General features: G+C 40.8%; 1 protein-coding gene across 1 annotated transcript in view; it reads right to left on the bottom strand.

Moving 5' to 3' along the window:
* Positions 1 to 23,498, bottom strand: part of LOC122812231 (serine/threonine-protein kinase N1-like) — a 2,446,550-nt gene that overhangs the window by 882,978 nt on the left and 1,540,074 nt on the right. Inside the window, exon 10 of the mRNA XM_044084586.1 lies at positions 11,753 to 11,828. Within this exon, the coding sequence (XP_043940521.1) occupies positions 11,753 to 11,828 (76 nt within the window). The remainder of the gene's footprint in view (positions 1 to 11,752; positions 11,829 to 23,498) is intronic.

Consider the following 23,498-nt stretch of genomic DNA (forward strand, 5'->3'; position numbering starts at 1 on the left):
ATATGGAATATTATATTCATAAAGTAGTAGAAAGTATTCTAGTTGGGAGGGTGGCCTAATGGTTAAGGTGTTTGCCTTACAAACACAAGGTACAGGGTTTGAGTCTCACAAGGGATAATTGGCTAGGCTTAAAATGGCTTGCAAGGGCAGTTAGCTTAGTACTAATCTATGAACCTATGAACCTAAGAGCTAAGCTAACTCAGGAATGGAGAAAGAAAATTCTGATGATAGGGATAACTGCAATTAGGGATACAGACAATAGGCAAGAGGGGGCTGGTATTTATAGGAGAAAACAGGCAAAGGAACCAAGGCATTGGGAGCAAATAATCAGAGACACAAATGTAAAAGAATAGAAATAAACCAAGAATTTACTTGGACTACAAACTAGAGACTGCCTTCCCTATCAAGGACTGATATTAGAGTATAGGCAAAGAGAAATAAATAGGGGGATCCTAAGCAACAGACCAACACTGTTAGAGCTTTTATTAGAATCTAGAACAGATGCTGCTGTTAAAAAAGGAATAATTAGTACAGCATGTAAAATATTGCATAATATCAAGAATCAATCAGAGAAGGCTAGAAAGGCTTGGGAAGACAGACTGGATAAGAAATTCACAAAGACACAAAGGTGGGATACATGTTTGTCTCCCAAACATGCTATAAAGTCTAGAAGATTTAAGATATTTGCTTGGCAGTGTTTACATAGGTATTTTTATACCTATGTAGACTCCAAAACATTTTTCCCAAGGTAGACAGTAAATGTCGGAGGTGTGATGGTGAAGAAAAAGGTAAATGGGAACATATTTTCTGGGAGTGTAATGAATTGACATGGTTTAGAAATTCCCTGCAGACTACTCTATCAGAAATATTGGGTGAGTAAATTGGTATGACCAAGGAAATTATTTTATTTAGGTATGATACAGAATTGGAATTGCCTAGACATAGTAAAGCCGCGCTGAGTCTAATTATGGTTGCTACGAAAAAAGCAATTACTAGGAAATGGAAATCAAAGTCTGAACCAACTGTACTAGATGTGCTGAATACAGTGACAGAGATAAAATAACCGGAAATAGGATCTTAGAAAAGGGTAGGAGCAACTTACAAAGAAAAAAATGGAAATTGTGGAAAGAATACATATAGACGAGGAACAAGGTTTAAAAGAAGGCAGGATTTGAATGAGCTATTTAATGTTCGACTGACAGTGACTGGATAGATTACAATTGATATATAATGTTTGCAACTAAAATGATGTCAATATGGTTTGTTTTCATTTATATAAATGCATGATTGTCTATGTCATAAACGATAATTTAATAAAGATATTTCCTGTTTAATAAAAAAAATATTCTGAATAACTATATACCACTATACTCAACATAGGCTATCCACTTCTGCAAAGTGTCTTGCTACTTGCAAAACGGGTCTATATTACCAAATCGAAAAACCCTTTATGCAAATACCTAAACGTTGACACCTATAAAACAAACCGCGAAAATCCCGAACGCACTAAACAGCGTAAAATAAAATAACGAACTGTCATAGTCGGCCAACCCCATCACTCACTACATACTACCTACCCAAACAAAATAAATAAACCACATATATACACTAACTAAACCTTACTTCTAACCTAACGTAAAGCACCAAAACCCTACTTCTAACCCTACACTAAACCCCACATACACAACTTACTATGCGCTATCCTTAACCCCTCCCTAACCCTAAGGTCCATAACTACTGCACACGTCCCCTACAGACATACACCCAAAAAAATAAATAATACACATACATACATTTAACAAAACACTACTTCCAACACTACACTAAACCCCACATACACAACTATCTATGCACTAGCCTTAACCCCTCCCTAACCCTAAGGTCCGTAACTACCGCACACCTCCCCTACAGACATACATCCAAAATAAATAAATAATACACATGCATACAGTTAAATAAAAACCCTGCTTCTAACACTATACTAAATCTTAAAGACATTACCTATCTATTCACTTACCTTAATCCACATCCTAACCCTAAAGTCCTATCTATCGCACACTTACCTTACGGGCCAACCATTACACTTCGACATTTAAATTTTCGCTATTTTGGACGTTCGGCATTTCCATCTTTCGCACAATACGTGTTGTTCTTTTCATATTCGCGATTACAGTCTTTCGATCTGGTAATGGGAACCCTTACAAAACATATGGTATTCTTCATCACAATTTCCCCTAGCAATATTCTGTAAATGTATCACAATTGTAGTGGGGCTCTTATCCTCTTGTATATAAGGTACACCACAATCTATTTTAAAGTTTTTATCTGTTATGGGACTTTTCTTCCCTTATATATAATTACTTATCAGCCATTGTAAATGTTTTTGTGTGTGATTGTGGAGCCTTGCACCCCAACTAACTGTAAAATATTTAATCTGTTGCAGGGCCTTTCTCCTCTTGTATGTGACTATTCATCAGCTATTGTTTAAATGTATTGGAATCTGTTGTAGAGCTTTTCTTCCCAGGCCTCTGCTAAAAGTGGGCCATTGGCTCAGCTGGACTCACCTGACTACCAAAGGACAAATAAATAAAATAAAGTAGCAGTTAAACATGTGATGCCCTTTTTACATAAAGTCATTAGTAAGTGTTCCACATTTTGCCCATTTGTTTCACATTATGAGAAGCAGCATTCTACATTTTGGAAATGGAAGGTTGAGAGCTATAGTCCTGGAACTTGAGCTTTCTTGTTGTTGAACCACTAGTCCATTTTGTGATATGTTATGATGTGTGCATGGATGGAAAGCAATGCCAATAAGCTACGAGAAATGAAAGCTGTACAGTCACAAACAGAAATCCAGTAAATGACAAGAAAGGAATTTAATTTTTATTTATTTATTTATTTAACATTTGTTAACTGGGAAAGGCTGAATTGAAACAATGCCAATTTTCAGCGGAGGCCCAGGGAGAAACACTCCAGACACATGTCTTTGTGATGTGGGAGGATACCAGTACACCCGGAGGAAACCCACATGAACGCAGGGAGGATATGCAGACTCTGCAAATAAGGCACCCCAGCCAGGAATCGAACCAGAGAACCTCTTGCTGTGAGGCGACAACGCTACTGCTGCACCACTGCACTGTCCATAGCATAGAATAGAACTAACATCTCACTGGTAGTTTTGTTTCTCTTCATCGCTGTAAAAAAAGAATTTACTTATATCAAGAAAAACCTTCCAAAGTGCTACAGTTTCTGTGTTCCTTTCTATGTTGCAGAAAATGCAGGAAAATTATATTCAAATCATTATAAAATCTTGAACACATATCATAATTTACCAATAGTCTATGTTCCAGTAATACTGCCAAAAGGCCAGAAATAAAACTGTAATAATAAATACCTGCAAATGCCTTGTGTAGTAATCTGCTGATTACGTGAAAAATCGCATGATGGGGTTACAAAGCTTTTGCTACAACAGCATGAGAAAAAACTAACAACTGTCTTCAGCAGTTCAGTTAAACTGTTGTGAGCTTGCAGCTGTTTTCTAAAGCCTCTCCCAGAACTTGATGCTAATTTATTTATTGAGGCTCAAACTGAATACATGCTTCACTGCTGCTTGCAAAGTGATGTTTAATGAATCCTTAGGTTCTTTCTGCGCTACTCTAACATTTAGATTACAGTGAATGCATGTACAGTGTTCATTTTAACTTTAGTGATTATCAAGCTCATATCTGCATTCTACTTCTGAATATATTTTGTGCCATTTTGACACTTCTGTTTTATAAATGTTTTAAACTTGTGTTTCTGATTGGTGGTAGTCTGCAATTCTATTGGAAATGTGATTAATTATGTTTACGGTATGTAAATTTCATGTTAATTAGCTTCCCATACTTTTGTAGAGAGGTACCTATACTTCAAGCGCATTTGTCCAGGTTTTCCGTGTCTGTAGGTTGGGAAGTATAAACAGAGTATTAGGGAACACTTTGGAATACAAGAAAATAAGCAACATATGAATGCTGGTAAGGACTAAAGAGTATAAGAATATCATGGTACACAGAAGGTTAAAGAATAGAGTTTTGATGTTAACTGTATGCATAATGGATGAAGATGATAGTGGGGAAATGTTACAGAGTGTGTTCTTTTTCAGTGCTAGTAATTTATGTGAACTCATGTTGCAAATCAAGAATGAGATAAATCAGTAAAACAGTTGTTTTAAAAAACAAAAGCCCACTACTTATATTTTATTTTATTTATTTTTTTTATTTTACATTTGTTGACCGGGAAAGTCCGAATGGATATATGTCCATTTTCAGCGGAGGCCCGGGGAGAAAAGCTCCAAAAAACAATAACACGAATTATATAAACATATTGTAGTGAACTTTTAGACTAGGTTTAGACCCATCTTGGGATTACAACATGAAGGGGAAACATTTACTCCCCCGACACCACAGTTGGAATATAATCAAGCTTTTATTACACAGTATAGTGCCAATTCTAGTAGAATAAGAGATATAATTAAAAGAGAATGGGAAACCTTCACAGAAATCACCGACTTGGCCAATTTACATGGCAAGGAAATGAAGGCAGTTTTTCGTAAGGGCAGCAGTATTAAAAATATATTAGAAAAACGCCTATCAAACCCACTCATATAGGCCTAGAAAAGGCACTTACAAATGCGGATCTTGTGCCCAGTGCTCATACATTGCACATGTAGAGGAAGTATTCCTGGAAGCTAAAAACTTGACCATTAGGGCCAAAGGATTCTATAACTGTAACAGTTTAAGGGTTGTCTATTTGGCCAAATGTAACTCCTGTCCTGCATATTATGTGGGCAAAACGGAGCGGACCCTAAAACGCAGAATATATGAGCACAATTATGATATCCAAAGAGGGAACATTACCGATGCCTTGTTTAAACATTCATATACATGTTCTAAAGCTAAATTTCTGTTCTTTGTTCTGGACAGTGTCCAACTGGATCCAAGGGGTGGACCATGGCAAACTATTTTAGAACAGAGGGAAACACACTGGCAAATTTACTTGGAAGCTAACAAGGAACCTGGGCTCAACGACCATATATCTATTAAACCAATATTAAAATTAAAAGCAGTTTCAATATAAAAGGTGGGGTTATTAAGAAAATCCCAGTCTTCACATTATATTAAAACTCCCCTGTATGGTGCATCTCGATGCACTAACATTCATCAAGAAAAAGGATTGTTTTTAAAAATTTTAATTAAAAATAAAAAAATTTTTAGTAAGTTCATTTTAAATTTTAATTAGTGTATTAATTAAGTTCAAGGATGTATGTATTTAAGGAGATGAAACAGTGCATTCATTGTCTGATGAAGTTACTGGAGTAACGAAAACGAATGTCAAGGTGTTTTACTGGCGTTTACATTAAACCTGTGTTTTATGATACTGTGAGTTCTGTGGAATTCATCATATTCTTTCAGAATCTGCTGGATATTTATTGGTTTTTGCCTCTTCTCGGTGTTGGTCTGTGTTTTGAGTATTGCTTTACAACACCTGCTTCACTTTGGTGGATATGTTTACGGTATGTAAATTTCATGTTAATTAGCTTCCCATACTTTTGTAGAGAGGTACCTATACTTCAAGCGCATTTGTCCAGGTTTGCCGTGTCTGTAGATTGGGAAGTATAAACAGAGCATTAGGGAACACTTTGGAATACAAGAAAATAAACAACATATGAATGCTGGTAAGGACTAAAGAGTATAAGAATATCATGGTACACAGAAGGTTAAAGAACAGAGTTTTGATGTTAACTGTATGCATAATGGATGAAGATGATAGTGGGGAAATGTTACAGAGTGTGTTCTTTTTCAGTGCTAGTAATTTATGTGAACTCATGTTGCAAATCAAGAATGAGATAAATCAGTAAAACAGTTGTTTTAAAAAACAAAAGCCCACTACTTATATTTTATTTTATTTTTTTTTTTTATTTTACATTTGTTGACCGGGAAAGTCCGAATGGATATATGTCCATTTTCAGCGGAGGCCCGGGGAGAAAAGCTCCAAAAAACAATAACATGAATTATATAAACATATTGTAGTGAACTTTTAGACTAATTAAACTAAATTATCCAAGACACACAAAACACATTTTGCAAACAGATTAATAAAACGGCACAGTCATAGAACATAACATACAAGGGTGGTGATGAGGGGTTTTTTTTTTTGTTTTTTTTTTTAACCTAGGCAAAACAACTGCTTGAGGAGAGTTCCAAGAGAGGAAAGCATCAGGAATGCATAATTATAGACCTAAAAAGTGGTCAGTCAAGGGAGATATCAGTCAGGATTGGGACATGGGCATAGCCATTGTGATTTTAGGAAGATTCTTAGTTGTTTCTTGAAAAGTGGAGTAGATGTAAGGGATGTTAGTTCCCTTGGAAGTTTGTTCCAAGAGTTACCAATAGAGTTAGTGAACAGGCAGTCCCCAGATTTATTATTGGATTTTAGGGTAGAAACAAGTACTCTGTTGGAAGATCTTAAGGTTAAAAGATTTTGATAAGGGCTAATAAGGTTTCTGAGTATGGGAGTATTTGAGGGATGGTGCAGAATATTGTGAATTTTCGTGAGTTGCTGAAAAATAAACTGGCTTTGCAGTGCAAGCCATCCAAGCAATTTGAGATTTGTGCAGTGGTGGGTACGAAATGGGGCATCAGTGGCAAATCTGGCTATGTTGTTATAAGATGTTGCCAACTTATTGAAATTGCTTTTGGAGAGGTTTGTATAAATTGGGGAGGCATAGAGGAGGGTGGAAAATAGGTGAGTTTGGGCAATAGTAGTTCTGGCTGAAGGTGTGAGAAAGGGTTTAAGTCTGTAAAGGGAGCCAAGTTTTCTATTCACTGATTTAATCGTTAGGTTGATATGTGTGCCAAAGTTAAGATTGTGATCAATTGTTACCCCTAAAAGTTTGGTGGTTATGTCAGGAGCTATTATGGTACCATTGTTAGATGTGACTGTGAAGTTAATGGCAGGCGATTTCTGAGTGGGAGTGAATAATAGTAATTTGTTTTTTTTAGGGTTAAGGAGGAGGTAGAGTTGCTGGAACCAGTTTTCAACTAAGGTAAATATTTTTTGGGTCCTGGTTTGAAGTTTGGCAGGTGAAGAGGCTGCACAAATTAATGTCGAGTCATCGGCATATTGTATACAGTTGGTTTGTGGAAGGGAGGCTGTTAGATCATGGATGAAAATAGTAAAGAGGAGAGGTCCCAGAATAGAGCCTTGTGGGACTCCTAGAGTTACAGGGAGCAGAGAGGATAGTTCATTGTCCCAGAGGACTGCTTGTTGTCTGTTTCCTAGATAGGATGCAAACCATTTGATAGTTAGGATATCTAGTGAGAGAGATTGAAGTGCATCTGTCAATAGTTCATGATTCACCATGTCAAATGCTTTGGAGAGGTCAATAAAAAGGGCAGAGGATAGAAAGTTGTTGTTACGAATTTTGTCTAAACTGTCTGAAAAGGATAGGAGATCAGTTGTAGTGCTATGGTATGGTCTAACGCCATGCTGGCAGTCTGCAAGTAGGTGATTTTGGAGGAGATGTTTAAGGAGTTGATGATGAATACATCTCTCCAAAATTTTGCTATAGGTGAGAGTAGAGCTATGGGGCGGAAGTTTGAGAGTTCATTTGAGTTTCCTCCCTTATGGAGTGAGATAATATGAGAGACTTTCCAGATATTTGGGATAGAACTTTCTATAATGGTGCTGTTAATTAAGATGAAAATGGGGAAGGCAAGTACTCCAGCTGCCAATTTCAGATATTTAGCAGGAAGGAGGTCAGCTGATGGCGTGCAGGATTTAAGTTTCAGAAGAAGGGTGTGTATGAGGGATGTTGGAATAGGTTGCAGATGTAATAGGGGTGGTGAATTCATTGGCACAGGTGGGTGAGAAGTCGACACTGGTGGTAAGGTATTAGCAAGAAACTGGACACTTTCAGAGAAGAATCTGTTAAAAGCATCAGAAATTTGGATCGAAGAATGTTGACTCAAATTAGAGGGGGTAGGTGTTTTAGAGTGACCAGGATGAAGTAATTTATTTATTCCTGACCAGAATTTTTGTGGGTTTTGATGTTGGGTTTGTTGGAATTTAAGGTAGTAGTTTTTTTTTTTTTTGTCAAGGAATATTAATTTGTTTGTGGCATTTCTAAGCTGTCTAAAGTTTAAGTGATCAGTTGGATTTTACTTGTATTTCTCCATTTGGTCCAAATTTTATTTCTCAGTCGTATTGTGCGCCTTATCTGTTTTGTCAGCCAGGGAGCTGGTTTGTTCCTAATTCTGATTGTACAAGAAGGGGCATGGTGCTCTAGGACTTGTAAGAATTTGTTGTTAAAGTAGGAGACAGCTTCCTCAAGTGGTATGTTAGGGGAGTCCAATTGCAAGCTCTTAGCTCTGACTGAAAGTTAACTGGGTTTAGATATGTTTTGTTCCGGGTGGTTCTGAAGTTTACTCGATTGGGAATTGAGGTTTTTAGTTTAGTTATAAAGGTAAGAGAGTGGTCACTGATATCATCGGGAAGTATGCCTGTTTCATATAGTTGGGGGTTATAGTTAACAAGAATCCAGTCTAGAGTGGTTTGTTTATTGCTGGGTTTATGTGTTCTTGTAGGGTACGTGATGGTTTGAAAAAAGCCATGAAGCATGTGAGTAGTAGGATTTTCAGAAGTACAACATTTCCAGTCTATATTAAAATCTCCAAGAAGTATGGTTTCTTGTGGGAAGTTTGAGTTGAGCCAGCAGAGGATATTTTCAAGGGTATTAATGTTATTACCTGGGGGGATGTAAGAGCAAATAATATAAATGGATTTATTAGCATTAATTAGAAGCTTAGACATTAAGACCTCAACACTGGAAGGTGAGGGATGAGTGATATCTAGTGTAGAGAGTTGCAACTCTGATCTAAACAGTATCGCTACCCCACCTGCCTTTTTGTTTAGATGGTCTAATCTAATTATGTTATAGCCTGGTGGGATAATATCATTGTCCTTAGTCATTGGTTTGAGCCAAGTTTCAGTTAGACATAGAATGTCAAAAGAGTAAAAATGTAACAGGGCATGTAGCTGGCTAATTTTATTATTTAAGCTGCGTATGTTGAGGTGGGCTATGCAAAGAGAGTTTTTGGTAGAAGAGGGGGTACAGGAAGTGGTTAGATGGGAGGGTTGGGAATCAGGGCTGCTGGTAATAGGGCCTGGGTTTAGATGAATGTCGTCATGTAGCAGTAGGTACTGTTGATGGATATGAGAAAATGTCAGGAGTATATATAAAATAGGGCTGATTCTTTTGGTTTGGGAATACTTGAAATGGGTTAATCTATGAAACTTGAGGTCAAATGTAGGCTGATGAGGATATAGTATTACTGTGGAATTTCAAAGTTAAAGGAGAGAGAGGTATTGTTTGTTTTAAGGGGGTGTGGAAATTATTAAAGTGTAGTGCTTCACAGCAAGTGAGCTTGAAGGATAAAAGGAGAGTGGCAAGAATTATTGACAAGAGGAGCAGATTACAGTGTGTTTTTAAGCTAGGGATGGGCATAATGAAAGGAATATGATAGGAGTTTCATGGAGACTAAGGGTATGTGGAGGGTCAGTTATGGGTGGGTCTATTTAGAAGGATTAGCAGGAAGGAAAGAAATAAAGAGGAGAGAGGGAGTAGAATGCTAAGTATGTAATGAGATTGAATAAGCCACTGGATGATGTAAGTAGGGGGTGTGGCTAATATAATTATAAGGTTAGCTGCACTAGGAGTGGGTAAGATTTGGAGGTATGGTAGGGGAGCAGAGTGAGCCCAAAGGGCGAACGGAGCGGGCTAGAGCTATAAGGTGAGTACAGTAGAAAAAAATTATCAGCTGTCTTTACTGTTTTGGCTTTAAAATGAAGAAATTATGGTGAAAAAGGGTAAAAAAGTGTTATCCTAACAAAATATGAGAGAAAAAATTAGCAAGTTGTTAGGGAAGTTTCCATGTGTTTAGCAAGGGGAGTAGGACTAAAATTATCACTACAAAATAGGTTTTAGTCTTTTGGGTTAGGTACTTAAATGCTAAAATATGTATTGATAGAATGCTACCAATCTAGTGGTCAGAGGGAAAAAGGCAACTGGGAGTGGTAGGCATGAGGCTAATTTGAAAGTAAGAGGTTAGGTAACCAAAGACTAGATGGAGAGTAGAGGCTAGTGGTCTGTGATTGGCTGCTACATCTCACACGGAGGGGTCACCAAGCAAGTAAAGGCATTACAGGTAAAGATGATAAGGTAGGTATTTGCAACATACATGTATAAGATACTTTTGGGATTAAAGCTTTTAAAAAGCCTGGCAAACAGCCAGCTTCAGGGACGTCTTCAGGTTTCGCAGGATGGTTATCCTTTAGTTTTGAGGCAGGGGGGAGCACACAGATCGTTTTAATGTACAAGATACTTTTGGGATTCAAGCTTTTAAAAAGCCTGGCAAACAACCAGCATCAGGGGCATCTTCAGGTTTCGTAGGATGGTTATCCTTTAGTTTTGAGGGAGGGGGGAGCACCCGGATCGTTTTACGTGAGTAGAGTCAAGCATCTCTAAACGTAGACCTAGTACCAGGGAGATGAGGATGCTGGGGTAAAGAGTTTTTGTTTATCTCTTCAAAAGAAACAAATCACAAACTAAGACTATTAACTCTTATAAATATCTTGGAATCTGCAATAGTCCTCTCGACTCACATCTCCACCTAGAACATACTCGCAAAAAAAAATTTACTCCCTCTTGTTCTGGGCTAGAAAACTCCCCCTCTATCTATCCCTTGCTACTACATCACCCATAAACAAAGGTATACTGTGCTCCCAACTAAAATATGTTTACCACTAACAGCTACAGCCTCTAAAAGAAACATTACAACCATTCCTCAGTACCTTCTCCGCAAGAAACTGTAAAACCACTGAAAAAACAAAATGGCATCCTGCAAACAAACAAACTGGCCTTGATTTCACCTTACAATTAATTTAAACTGCCTGATCATGCATTCCCACCCTTATCCTCTAAACTCCCAAGGCAGACACCCTCCTAAAATCTAAGAAACTAAGACCATTCAGGAACTCATTTTCAACCCCCCCAAATCCAGACTTCATCGCATAAACCACTGTTTCTCACTTTTAGGTCTCAAACATTGTTAATCACTCTCTCATCTTACAGACATTTCCCTGCATCCCAAATTCTCTGCCACTCTTAAAGTTCATCTTCAAAAACAAGCATAATGCAAATGCTCTTGCACGGCATACATCGCTTAAACATCTCTACCTCTCCTCTAACCTTTTCACAGTCTTCATCCTTTTCAACTCTATTTCTGTTTCCATGGCACTCTTGCTATACAACTATTCCATTTGATTAATTTGTACAAGAATGTGTTTTGTATATATTTTTATATAACTGTGTTTTATTTCCCCTCTGATCTATGCTTTATGACTTGTATGTTTTTGTGTATTTCTTTGGGCTAGGACTTAAAACGGGTCTGTTGTGATCAGCATTCCAACCATGTTAACAAATTCAAAATAAATAAATAAATCAAATGAAAAAAAAAAAACTGATGCAACTCAAAGGTAAAAACAATTACCCTATCAGTTTGCACAGTCATTCTCAAAGCTGTCCAGTCGGCTGTTCTAGGACACCAATGTTGTCACATTTCTCACCTCTAAGTACTTTAAAATGGTAAAACAGAACTAATTAATTAAAACAGTTCACAAAAAGAGTAACTTTAAACGTATAATTACTCATTACCTTGCTGCTTTGAGAAAATCTTTTTCTGTCTCTGAAGTTTTGGTATCCGTTCAATAACAGGGTTGAGAAACTTGACCTATACAGAATAATGTCAGTTATAACAGTCTCTAAATAAACCAGCAACAATTCATACAGGTGATACAGATTATAAAACAAAAACAAGAATGGTGTCTGACATAAGGACAACAAGGATTTTATAAAACACAGACTATTACTTTTAAAAGTAACAAATGAGTAATATCCATGCTACATATTACTCTATAAACCAATAATGCAGTGCATCAACATATAAACATACCTTGTTTTTTGTTTAACGTAATACTCTTAACATCTCTAAGACAGTTAATAATCCCATACAACGCAGTACATCTGACACCTTAAGATAACTGATTAGGTCTCTGTGCTGCAATCTGTCCAACAGACCACTTAGCTCTTACTGCAGAATACATGGGTATTGGAGAATGCGTCTTAAATTTAGGAGTTTTATGCAGCTCAGCTCCAGATACAAAGGGATGGAGCCCTGACTGCAGCTGTGGTGATCTGCATTTAACTAGAAGTCTTGGTTGTTTGAGGAGCCAGAAGGGTATGATAACACTGAGTGTCCAAGATTCACTTTCCCATTCAAGGGGGAAGTAAGAGGTCTTGTCTTCAGCAAAGCTGTTAAATGGCAGGAGCCAGGTGCCATTGCAAGAAGCATGAAGAGTCAAATGGGAGCTTTTGTCTGCTAAGCAGCGAGTGTGTTTTTCTGGGATGTGTGTGTGTGTGTGTGTATGTGTGTGTGTGTGTGTGTGTGTGTGCGTGCGCTTGTAGATTTCCATGTCCACAAACAGCCTTCCTTCAGTGACATGTCCATTGGGCTGCAATGGGGAAGACATTACATAAAACGTCCCACCTTCTAAAGGCCAACAGGCAATTTCCAGCCTTCACCTCCTGTTCCTTCCAATGTCTTCCAACATGGATGGGGAAGAATATGCTAACAGAGGCATGCAGAAGCAAAACATCCGCACAGGATGAAAAAAAAAGCTATAGCAGAAACAATTTAGGGGGTTGGTGTTACTAATTTCAAAATGTTAAGAGCACTGTTTGACCATTAATCATAAATGATATCTGCCCAACACAGAAAATTACAATTAATAGAATATTTAACCAAAAGGGCAATTAGTAGAGCGTCTATTATACTTTTATTCTTTTTTGGTTGAACAAAAATGTTTAGTAAAAAGAAGGATCAACACAGTCTATCCTTGATAATTTGGCTGTAGGTCAGGTTTTTAATGATACTGATCCTGATGTCAACATGGATCAACAATCTCAAAGGATGTTTTTCTATCGCAACGTCTTCTCTGCAGTACTGGTTGCCAATGTCTTTGTTTATAAGTTCCATAATACGTTCCATGGCCTTGCAGATCAGGCTCGTCAGACTGTTGGTGTTTATAGTGAGAACAATTAACAAAAATAAAAAAATACATAAAAATTGGAGGCACTATTGACATCCGCATTCATTCACTATGTCTTTTCTTATTTTTGGACTGTCTGATTTGGTACAAATCAAAGTCTGGTCAATTCAACTACCTCTCTTCATCTTGCAAACATATCTACTATGTCAGGACTTCAAAGACACTATGCAGATTAAATTTTGCTTGCCAACTCAAATGATATAGAGGGATAACACTTAGAATATGACCCAACTGACTCCAGTTCAATTAGTGGCTCAGGTGCACAATGAAGCCTGCCTGGTGGAAGAGGAATAACAGGCATTTATTTGCCTGCTCACCTCTCCCAGAAGGGTACATGTCACGATATTAACGGAGCACAGCAGATTCAGTATGCCTGGTAGTGATAATGGGGTCATGATGACAGCCACTGCTGCTGTACATTGGCAGGCAAATAAGGGATACATCACCATGTAGACAGGAGCATTTCCCTCAAGACACTAATGCATGTCACCATGAAGTTCAGCCTGGTGAGCTGCAGTGTGATGGTCCCTTACCTGTCCCATGCATGCTAGGTGGCATCTTTTTCTCCTTAGAATCTACACATGGGGACTGCACACTCCATGTAAATGGGCAATCATAGAAAGCAGACACTCCCAGTGTGGGCTGGCACCATGTACCATGTACTGTGAAGATTGGATGATAAATCAGGCTGGCATTACAGCAGCCTGAGGTCAGTGGCAACAGGCCAAAAAAAAAAAAAACATTAATCTTGATTACTAGTTACCTTATCTTTGTCCTCTTCATTAAGTCATCAGTCCTAATTTGTCCCATGTTAGAACCTGCCTTATTCTTAATCTTGATAAATGACTTTCCTCCGCTATTCTTTGTTCATAACTACACAAGGGCAAGCAGCAAAATCCAAAATGTTTTAGTCTCAGAGTTGGTCACGATACGATTCTGATTCTGAAACTGCCTGCAGCTGGTTTGTTTTAACTAGTGTTTGACAGGCTTTGTATAACTGCTTTATGACCTACTTTAGGAATCTTTTTGTCCTTTGCCCTAAGAATTTTAAGGGTTTTTCCACAAGGCTGTGCTGTATAAAAGTGCAGTTGTGTACACTTACCATAAATGTAGCTGTCTGAGTGTATTCACTGTTGCAGTCATCACCTGTGGCAGTTATCCCTGCTGTGGTAGCCCTCGGCTGGCCCGAAAACCAGAGACAATGTTTTTCTGCGTCAGCTGTTGCCTGTAGACTAACATCAGGTTGTCAGTGCTATAAAGCAAGGGAGCTGACGCCATTACATCGGTTTTGCTTGCCCTAACCAGTCAGAAGCCCCAGGAAATATGGTAAAGTGATCCTGGTGGTAAACAACCACCCCAAGAAGCTTATGTCTCCCTAATGAAAGAGGATATAAGGGGGAAGGAGGGAGGCAAACCAGGACTGCAACAGTAAATACACTTGAACATCTACATTTATGGTAAGAGTACACAACTGTACTATGTTCTTTGTGTTTCACTGCTGCAGTCATCACCTGTGGGAGGATTCTCAAAGCTGAAGAGAGGGGTGGCAGGATTAGAGACCTAGGCATGGGAAAGCAAGCCTTGCAGGACTGCAGAGGCAAACCTTGCCCTAGCCTTAGAGAAAAGAGGAAGGTGGTAATGCTTTGTAAAGGTATGGACCGAGGTCCAGGTGGGAATTCCTCTGAGGAATGCTGTGGAAGTGGAGGCGGCCCTAGTGGAATGGGTACGAATAGACTTAGGGGGAGGTTTCCCATGAAATCTATAGCAGAAATTGATACAGTGTGATATCCATTTGGGAACAGTCTATTGGAAATGGGCTTCCCCTCTGCTCCTAGGGCACAAATGACAAGAAGTTGGTCCGTTTTTCTGAATGGTTTAGTATGGTCCAGGTAATATCGGTGCCGCCTGCACACGTCTAGAGAGTGCAGAATTCTTTCCCCCTTGTTTTGAGGGTTATGGAAGAAGATAGGCAGATGAATGACCTGGATGAGAGTCACATTAGATACCACTTTGTGCATAAAGGAGGGATTATCCCTAAGGGAAACCCTGCCTGCATGGAAAATGATGAAGGGCTCAATGGCCATCAGTGCCTGAAGTTCAGAAACCCTTCTGGCTGAAGTGATAGCTAACAAAAAAGCAGTCTTCCAGGAGAGGAATTTCAGTTCTGCTGAAGCAGCAGGTTCGAAAGATGGTAAGGTTAGTTTTTCCAAAACATAATTTAGATCCCAGGCTAGAGTGGAAGGCTTTCTGGGAGGTCTGATATTAGAAGCCCCTCTGAGAAATTGTTTAATCAAAGGATGAGAGAACAGGGGCTGGTCTGTATTAAAATGAGCTGAAATGGCTGAGGTGTGGATTTTAATAGAAGAGAAGGAGAGGCCACTATTGAATAATTCTGCTAGATAGTCCAGGATAAGAGGGACAGAAGGTTGTGAGGAACTGGCCCCTCTGGACTGGTACCAGGAGCAGAATCTTTTTCATTTCCCTGCATAAGATTTTCTAGTGCTGGGCCTTCTGGCCTCTGTGATAATGTCTAGGAATTGCTTGCTTAGCAGAAGCCCCTTGCTTACCTTGGGAGTATCAGTGATGCTGATAGCTTGAAAGTCTGCAAATCTGGGTGCAGCATTTCCCCCCTGCTTGAGCCAAGAGGTTTGGGATCTGGGGAAGCTGCCTGGGAGGTTGTGATGTCAGGCTGCGCAGCAAAGGGTAACAATGTTGTCTGGGATAATCTGGAGGAATGAGGAAAGCGTTGGGCCCCTCCTCCCTTATCTTGATGAGTACCTTGGGAATAAGACGCAGAGAGGGAAATGTGTAAACGAAGAGGGAGTTCGAGGGGAAGGTCAAGGCATCCACCTTCCATGCCAGATGGTGATACTCCCTGGAGCAGAATTTCTTTAGCTGATGGTTGATGTGCGAAGCAAAGAGAACCACCTCCGGATTTCCCCACACTTGAGTGACTTGCAATAAGATCTTTTTGTGGAGCTGCCATTCGTGGGGGTCCAGTAAGTGTCTGCTTAAGTGGTCTGCCAGGGTGTTGTTCATCCCTGGTAGGTACTGGGCTATTAGGTGTAATCCAATGGGGGAGGCAGTCAGCCAGATGTTCATGGCTAGCCTGCACAGAGGGTAAGATTGTGTCCCTCCCTGTTTGTTGACGTACTACATTACTGTGGTGTTGTCTGTTTTGATAAGAACTCCTGGCCTGAGATGGGGTTGGAAGGATGTCAGAGCCTTTTGCACTGCCATCATTTCCTTCTGGTTGATATGCAAGGGAAGGTGTTGGGCATCCCAAAGACCTTGGGTGCACTTGCCTGCTAGGTGGGTTCCCCAAGCAATGTCTGAGGCATCAGTGGTGATGGTCTGTCCAGTAGGGCGGTGGATGAAGGGAAGACCCTGGTTCTTGGCACAGGCCTCTGCCCACCAGAGAAACTCAGCCCTTATATGGGGATCAGAGGGAGAGAGGTCTCTAGTGGCTGTGAGTGTTGACATCAAAGTTCTTTAGATACCACTGAAGTTTCCTCATGTAAAGCCTGGCCAGAGGAATAAGAACGATGCAAGAAGCCATGTACCCCAAGGCTTGCAGGAACTTCCTCACTGTGAGGTGACTTTTGGATGCCAGCTGGATAAAGTAGAGAGGCAGGATGCTCTGCTTTTCTGGGGAGAGGAAGGCCATTTGGGATGCTGTGTCCATCAGTGCTTCCAGCAATATGATCCTCCTGGAGGAAGTTTGTTTTAATTTCTTCTCGTTGATGGTGAACCCCGAGGAAGTTAGGAGGGTTTTGACAAAGTGCAGGTCCTGGAGAAGCTTTTCTTTGCACTCTGCCTGAATGAGGCAGTCGTCCACATAAGGGTAAATCTGTATATTTCTCTGTCTGCAAAATGCTATGGCCAGGGCCAAGCATTTGGTGAAAACCCAGGGAGCAGTAGATAAGGCAGAGGGAAGAGCAGAGAACTGAAAGTGCTGTCAGCCTGCTCTGAAATGCAGGAATTTCCTGCAGGAATCCCTTATGGGGATGTGGAAGTATGCATCTTTTAGGTCCAGGGTCATTAACTAGGCATTTTTTGTCAGCAGAGGCAGCAGCTGCTGCAGGGTTAGCATTCTGAATTTGGGAACTACCAGGGATGTGTTCAGAATGGACAGATCCAGGATGGGGCGCCAATTGCCCTCCTTTCTGGGAACAAGGAAAAGCCTGTAATAAAAGCCTTTGCCTGTTTGATCTGTGGGGACAGGTTCTACTGTCCCCTGGGCTATGAGAGTTTGGACTTGTTGTAATGCCTCTGCCCACTGATTGGGAGGCAAGTCTGGGTACCCTCTTGGAAATAGGAGTCCATTAAAAGTGAATTTGTATCCCTGAAAAATTATCTTTAAGACCAATTGATCCTTTGTTACAGACAGCCAATTTTCTTTGCAGAGGGACAGCCTTCCTCCGAGCTTTTGGGTAAAAGGAGGGCAGAGGGGGGAGTGGGAGTCATTGAACATTTTTGCCATATAGGGATGGCTTAGAACTTCCTGCATAAGAGGTGGATGTGGTCCACTGTTAGGTTCTCTGTTGTCTCTGTTGTAGGGACCTGGGTGGCCTGTCCTTGCGGGGCTTAGCTTGCCCCTGTCTGCTAGGAGCAGGAAAGGACCAGTGCTTAGAGGGAAAATTCCTGCTGAATCTAGCAGGCTGAACCTGAAAGAAATCTTTTACGGTTTGCATAGATTTTGCTTTGTCTTCCATCTTTTTAAGCACCTCTTCTGTTTTTTCTCCAAACAAGCGCTCTTTGTCCAAAGGTACATCAATTAGTTTAGACTTGACATGATCAGGTAGAGGTTGTTCCTTCAACCATGCATGTCTCCTAATGACAGCTCCAGACACTGCTGCCCTGCTAGAGGCTTCTAGGGTAGAGTGCCATGCCACTTGACAAGTAGAGTGCAAAAAATCTGCTAACTCCTTAGAATTAGCACAGTCAGGCAAGGTAGAAATATTTTGCTTTCATAGTTCCAAAGTATGCTGTTGATATTTTAACTGACAGTTGAGAGCTCTGATAGCTAAGGTTGCAGAGGTGTAAACTTTTTTACTCCATCTGCCAGAGCTCTGGCATCCTTATCAGAAGGTGTAGGGTTCTTTGCAGAACTAGTCCTGGCTCCCTTGGGTCCCTGTGTAATGACCTCCTGGTCTGCAGCAGGATTTCTGTACAGGTATTTGTGAGTGTCTGGTACTCTGTAATACCTGTCTGGTTTACTGGGAGCAGGTGGGAGGGTCCTGGCCTAAACATGATTCATGGAAAACATCATCCACCACTTCTAAAACAGGGGGGATGGTAAGGGATCTGTGCTGGGGTAGTTCTAGAAATACTCTAAGCCTTTTCTTAGACTGAGGAAAATCCTGAGATTCTCATTGGAAATGTTCCCTGAGGGTGTGGAGGGTTTCCCCAAAGGAGAGGTCTTCTGTGGGGAGGCAGAAGGGATGGATTCCTCTGCATCTGAATCCTCATAAGCAGTTAGAGGTTATTGTTCCTCTTCCAAATCTGAATAATCTGATTCCTCAGAATCTTGCTCTGTTAATAGTTCAGGAGAAGGGTGTCTTTTCCTTTTAGAAGTTGTGGCTTGACTGCTCCTTTTAAGAGAAATAAGATCCTCCGCCATCTTAAGCATCTGGGCCTGAGGTGGAGGGGTGAGAGTAAGATGACGTCTAGAGGTAGATTTTCTAGGTGTAGCCTAGTTTCTAGGCCTAAGAGTATTCATTGGTCTGAGAGAAATGGTAGTCAGGTGTGAAGACTTCGGTTTCTGACTAGAATCGGTAGTGCGAAAGACCTCCTCGGAAGCTGGTGCCTGTGTCGTGGCTATGGACCCAACTGAGGCAGAGACAACCAAAGGCTCTGAAGACGAAGATGATTTTTGCGGCATACCGGACTCCGACAGGGTCTTGGTAGAGGCCTGTGTAGCTACTGCATTGGGCATTATGGGCTGGGAAAGGACCTCACTGAATTCTGGAGAACTGATGACCTGCTTAGCGGAAGAGTCGTTGGAATGCTTAGCCTTGTGTGGTCTGTCTCTATCTTTATCCCTATGCTTTTTTGAAGGCTCTATGGATTGTTGGCTGACCGACGCCATTTGTGAAGACGAGGACAAAAATACCTGTCTACAAAAAGAGCTCTATGAAGAACAGTGCTCGCATTAAAGAGGGCACAGAACCAGCAACGGGCGACATCGTGGTCTGGGCCTAAACAAGTGACGCAGTATGAATGGAAGGCTTGGTGTGGGATCTGCTTTCCACAGGCGAGACAATTATTAACTTTTTGGGACATTGGTTAGTGCAAGAAAAAGAGATACCCAACAGGTTACTTAGCTTTAGACATTTTCAGCTGTTATCCGAGCTCTGGTAGCAACCGACCAGCACACTTGTGAACTGCTTCTGCTACAGGCTCCACAGCAAGAAAGACTGATGTAATGGCATCGGCTGCCTTGCCTTATAGCACTGATAACCTGACATCAGTCTACAGGCGACAACAGCTGACGCAGAAAAACATAGACTCTGGTATTTGGGCAGGCCGAGGGCTACCACACCCGGGATAACCCCCATAGGTTATGACTGCAACAGTGAAACACAAAGAACATCATGCTATTCTTTGGATGGATGAAATTCTCAACTTCTCTGACTTACTTGGAAAGATAAATGTCATTATCAAAGGTTCCTCCTAAAACACAATAAACAGTATTATAATACTGTGATAAATATAAACGCTCAGGAGCAACTCAGCACAGAACCAAAAGATCAGCATATATCTATGCACTCGAAGTACAGTCTCTAACAGTGACAAGATCTGAAATAAGTTCCAACAGCAGCTAGATAAAATCCAGAGGCAAAGTAAAAATTATATCCTTTTATTCCAGACACATGTGAATGTAAGTGCTTTTGCCAAGAGGCTTCGTCAAACCTTTAACAAACAGAGTGTAAAATCACCTACTACTATATAGCAAACTGGTAATTAGATAATTGATACCAATCAAGTCAGCACTCCTCTTAAAGTCATAACAGCTAACACAGTCAAATGCATTCAAAATGTATCATAGTAAGTAAGCATATTTAAAACATTACATCCATATGGATAATACTCAAAAATAAATAACTAAATAACACAATTACCATAATTAAAAATATATGCATATTAACATAAAAATATAATAAATATATGTTACAAAACATGGTTTTAAACACTGGTGTAATAAAACCATGATTTACTTAACTACCAACTTCCTATTCTTCAAGGCAGGTTTCAGGGGAATTTTGTCATTTAACCCTGGACTGGCATGTGCTTTAAACTGAATTATCCATTTATCTTCCATTCTTTCCATATGATTCTTGACATCTCCACCCCTAATACTAGAATGATTCATTTGAATCACTAGGAAGCAAAATGTATGCTCTGTCCCTGCTTCAAGAGTATGTTTGGATAAGGCATTTGTATTGGAATGAATACGTATCTGGTATAGATGCTCTCTGATACGATCTCTAAGCCTCCTTATCAGTTTTGCCTACATAAAATGCAGGACAACATGTGCACATTGCTAGATATACTATATGTTCTGAGTTACAGTTGGCCACTACGTTAAACTGATAACATTGTGTGGTCACTGGATGTACAAACATGTTATGTTTAAAAATGTAGGGACAGTAGTTACAGTTGTTACATGAAAATGTACCAATTCTACTGGGATGTCTCAGAACCATCTGCTCATTGGAATAACAAATCATTCTATGAAAGTTCTTCTTATTTCTAAAAGAAATTGGGGGTTTTCTCCCACTATTTCTTTAATTAATGGTTTGGTCATCAGGATTTGCCAATGTCTGCAAATAATATCCCTGATGTCTCTAAAATCATAAGTCTTCTTCTCGCCTTCCTTCTTGCTGGTTGGGTTCGGAGCCGATCCTCGGCTCTGACTCGGCCATCTTCAAAAGCTCGAGAGCTGCTTACTGGCTCGAGGCTCCCCCTATATCCCATGATGCCTGGCGCTAGATACCCAGATCTCATTTGGTAAGTCTAACTGCAGACATAATAATAAATGAATGCTATCCTAGAATGCACAAATCCTACTGGGGAGACTACTAAGCAGAAGGAAATAGCCAGAAAAGACTCAGCCAGTGCAAAATCAAGAGGAACTCTTCTCGGTCCACTAGGATAGGGGGATGGAGGGTGGGATGCAAGAAGGAAGGCGAGAAGAAGACAACTAACATGGAACGTTATGGTAGATATATAACTTCTTTATGTTAAGTTGTCTATCTCGCCTTCAATTTTGCTGGTTGGGACAGCGTCCCTAGCACCTAAAATCCTGGGTGGCTCATCGGAAAAGTCTCTTCAGAACAGTGGAACCAAAATCATCTCTGCTCCTGGAAACCAAATCCAACTTGTAATGCGAAATGAAAGTATGTGGGTTGGCCCATGTAGCCGCAGCACAAATAGATTCCATGGGCAACCTAGCCTGAAAAGCCACCGAAGTGGCTAAAGCTCTGGTGGAGTGACCTTTTGGTTTGACTGGTAATTCTTTATTCCTGAGTTGGTATATGAATGTGATGACAGAAGACAACCACCTGGATAAGGTTACCTTGGAGACCGGAAGACCCTGTTTACCTACTGCATAAGACAGGAACAGTTGATCTGATTTTCTAATGTCTTTGGTTCTATGGAAATAAAAGCGTAGTTGCCTGTGAACATATAACTGATGCAACTTATACTCTGCCCTGTTGGAGTGGTTAGGGAAAAACACAGGAAGGTCTATGGACTGATTCAAGTTACTCTCTGAAGAGACCTTACGAAGGAAGGAAGGATTAGTCCTAAGAGCAACCCTGTCATTGTGGAACACGAGGTATGGGGGACGGATAGAAAGAACCTGTAGTTCCGAAACTCTTCTGGCTGAAGTAATAGCTACCAGAAAAGGGGTTTTCCAAGATAAGAACTTCAGTGAACAAGAAGCTGCAGGTTCTAAAGGGGGCAAAATTAGCAAAGCTAAAATCAAATTTAGATCCCAGGGTGGTGGAGCATCTCTCACTGGAGACCTGAGCAGAGTGGTTCCTTTGAGAAAGGCTTTACACAGCTTATGGGACATGATATTGTTTTCAGACAGGCCAATGTGAAAATTTGAAATTGCCGCTAACTGAACTCTAATTGTAGTGGAAGCGGACCCAGCATGGAAGAGCTCCACGAGAAATTCCAAAATGGAGTGTACGGGGGCTGAAAAGGGGTCTATACTTTTTGCCTCTGCCCAGGAAGAAAAACATTTCCACTTACTAGCGTACGTTTTTCTGGTAGTAGACTTGTGTGATGACAAAAGGATTTTGGGCACAGAAGGGGAGATATCTGGGAGCCTGGCTAAGGTTGGAAGTGGAGCAACCACGCTGTGAGCTGGAGAGAGTGCAGGGATTGGTGCAGCCTGCCCGATTGATGAATGAGGAGGTCTGGAACTAGGTCCAGAGTCCAAGGCTGCTCGAGAAGATAGTGATGCAGGAAAGGAAACCATATTTGTCGAGGCCAGTAAGGAGCAATGAGGATCATTTTGCAACCCAAAATGGTAGACTTCTGAATTAGCTTCGGTATGAGGGGGAAAGGAGGGAATGCATAAAGAAGTCCCTGGGGCCAATCGTTGACTAGAGCATCTCTGGGGGAATGTCCGGGAAGTGGAAGGAGAGAGAAGAAATTGCTGCACTTGCTGTTGAAGGGAGTTGCAAAAAGGTCGCAGCAAGGTTGGCCCCATCTGCGGAAGATTTTGTCCGCAACTACCTGGTTCAGAGACCACTCGTGAGGCATGAGAATTGCTCTGCTCAGTCTGTCTGCTATGACATTGGACCTCCCAGGGATATGCGTTGCAATCAGGAACAGTTGGGAAGAGATCACCCACTGCCAGAGTCTGAGTGCTTCTCGACATAGGGGGTAGGACCTGGTTCCGCCCTGCTTGTTGATGTACCACACTACGGACATATTGTCCATTTAAACTGCAATGGTCCCGGTAGGAAGAGAGTCCTGAAGAGCCTGCAATGCTAAGAGCTCGGCCCTCATCTCCAAGACATTTATGTGCAGATGATACTCGTGAGGTTGCCAGGTGCCTTGGACTGTTCTGCCCTGATAATGCCCCCACCCACCCGATCAAGGAGGTGTCCGTGGTCACTATAGCCACTGGAGGGGGGAGAACAAATGGTCTGCCATGGAGCACTGATGTGGAGACCATCCACCACGCAAGATGCTTCTTGCATGCCTGAGTGATCATAATCATGTAAGACATAGGAAGTTGCTGGAAGGACAATTGGGTGAAAAGAAGCCAC

The sequence above is a fragment of the Protopterus annectens genome, chromosome 9.part0 (genome assembly GCF_019279795.1).
Source record: "Protopterus annectens isolate FY-2018-M chromosome 9.part0, PAN1.0, whole genome shotgun sequence".
Lineage (NCBI taxonomy): Eukaryota > Metazoa > Chordata > Ceratodontiformes > Protopteridae > Protopterus > Protopterus annectens.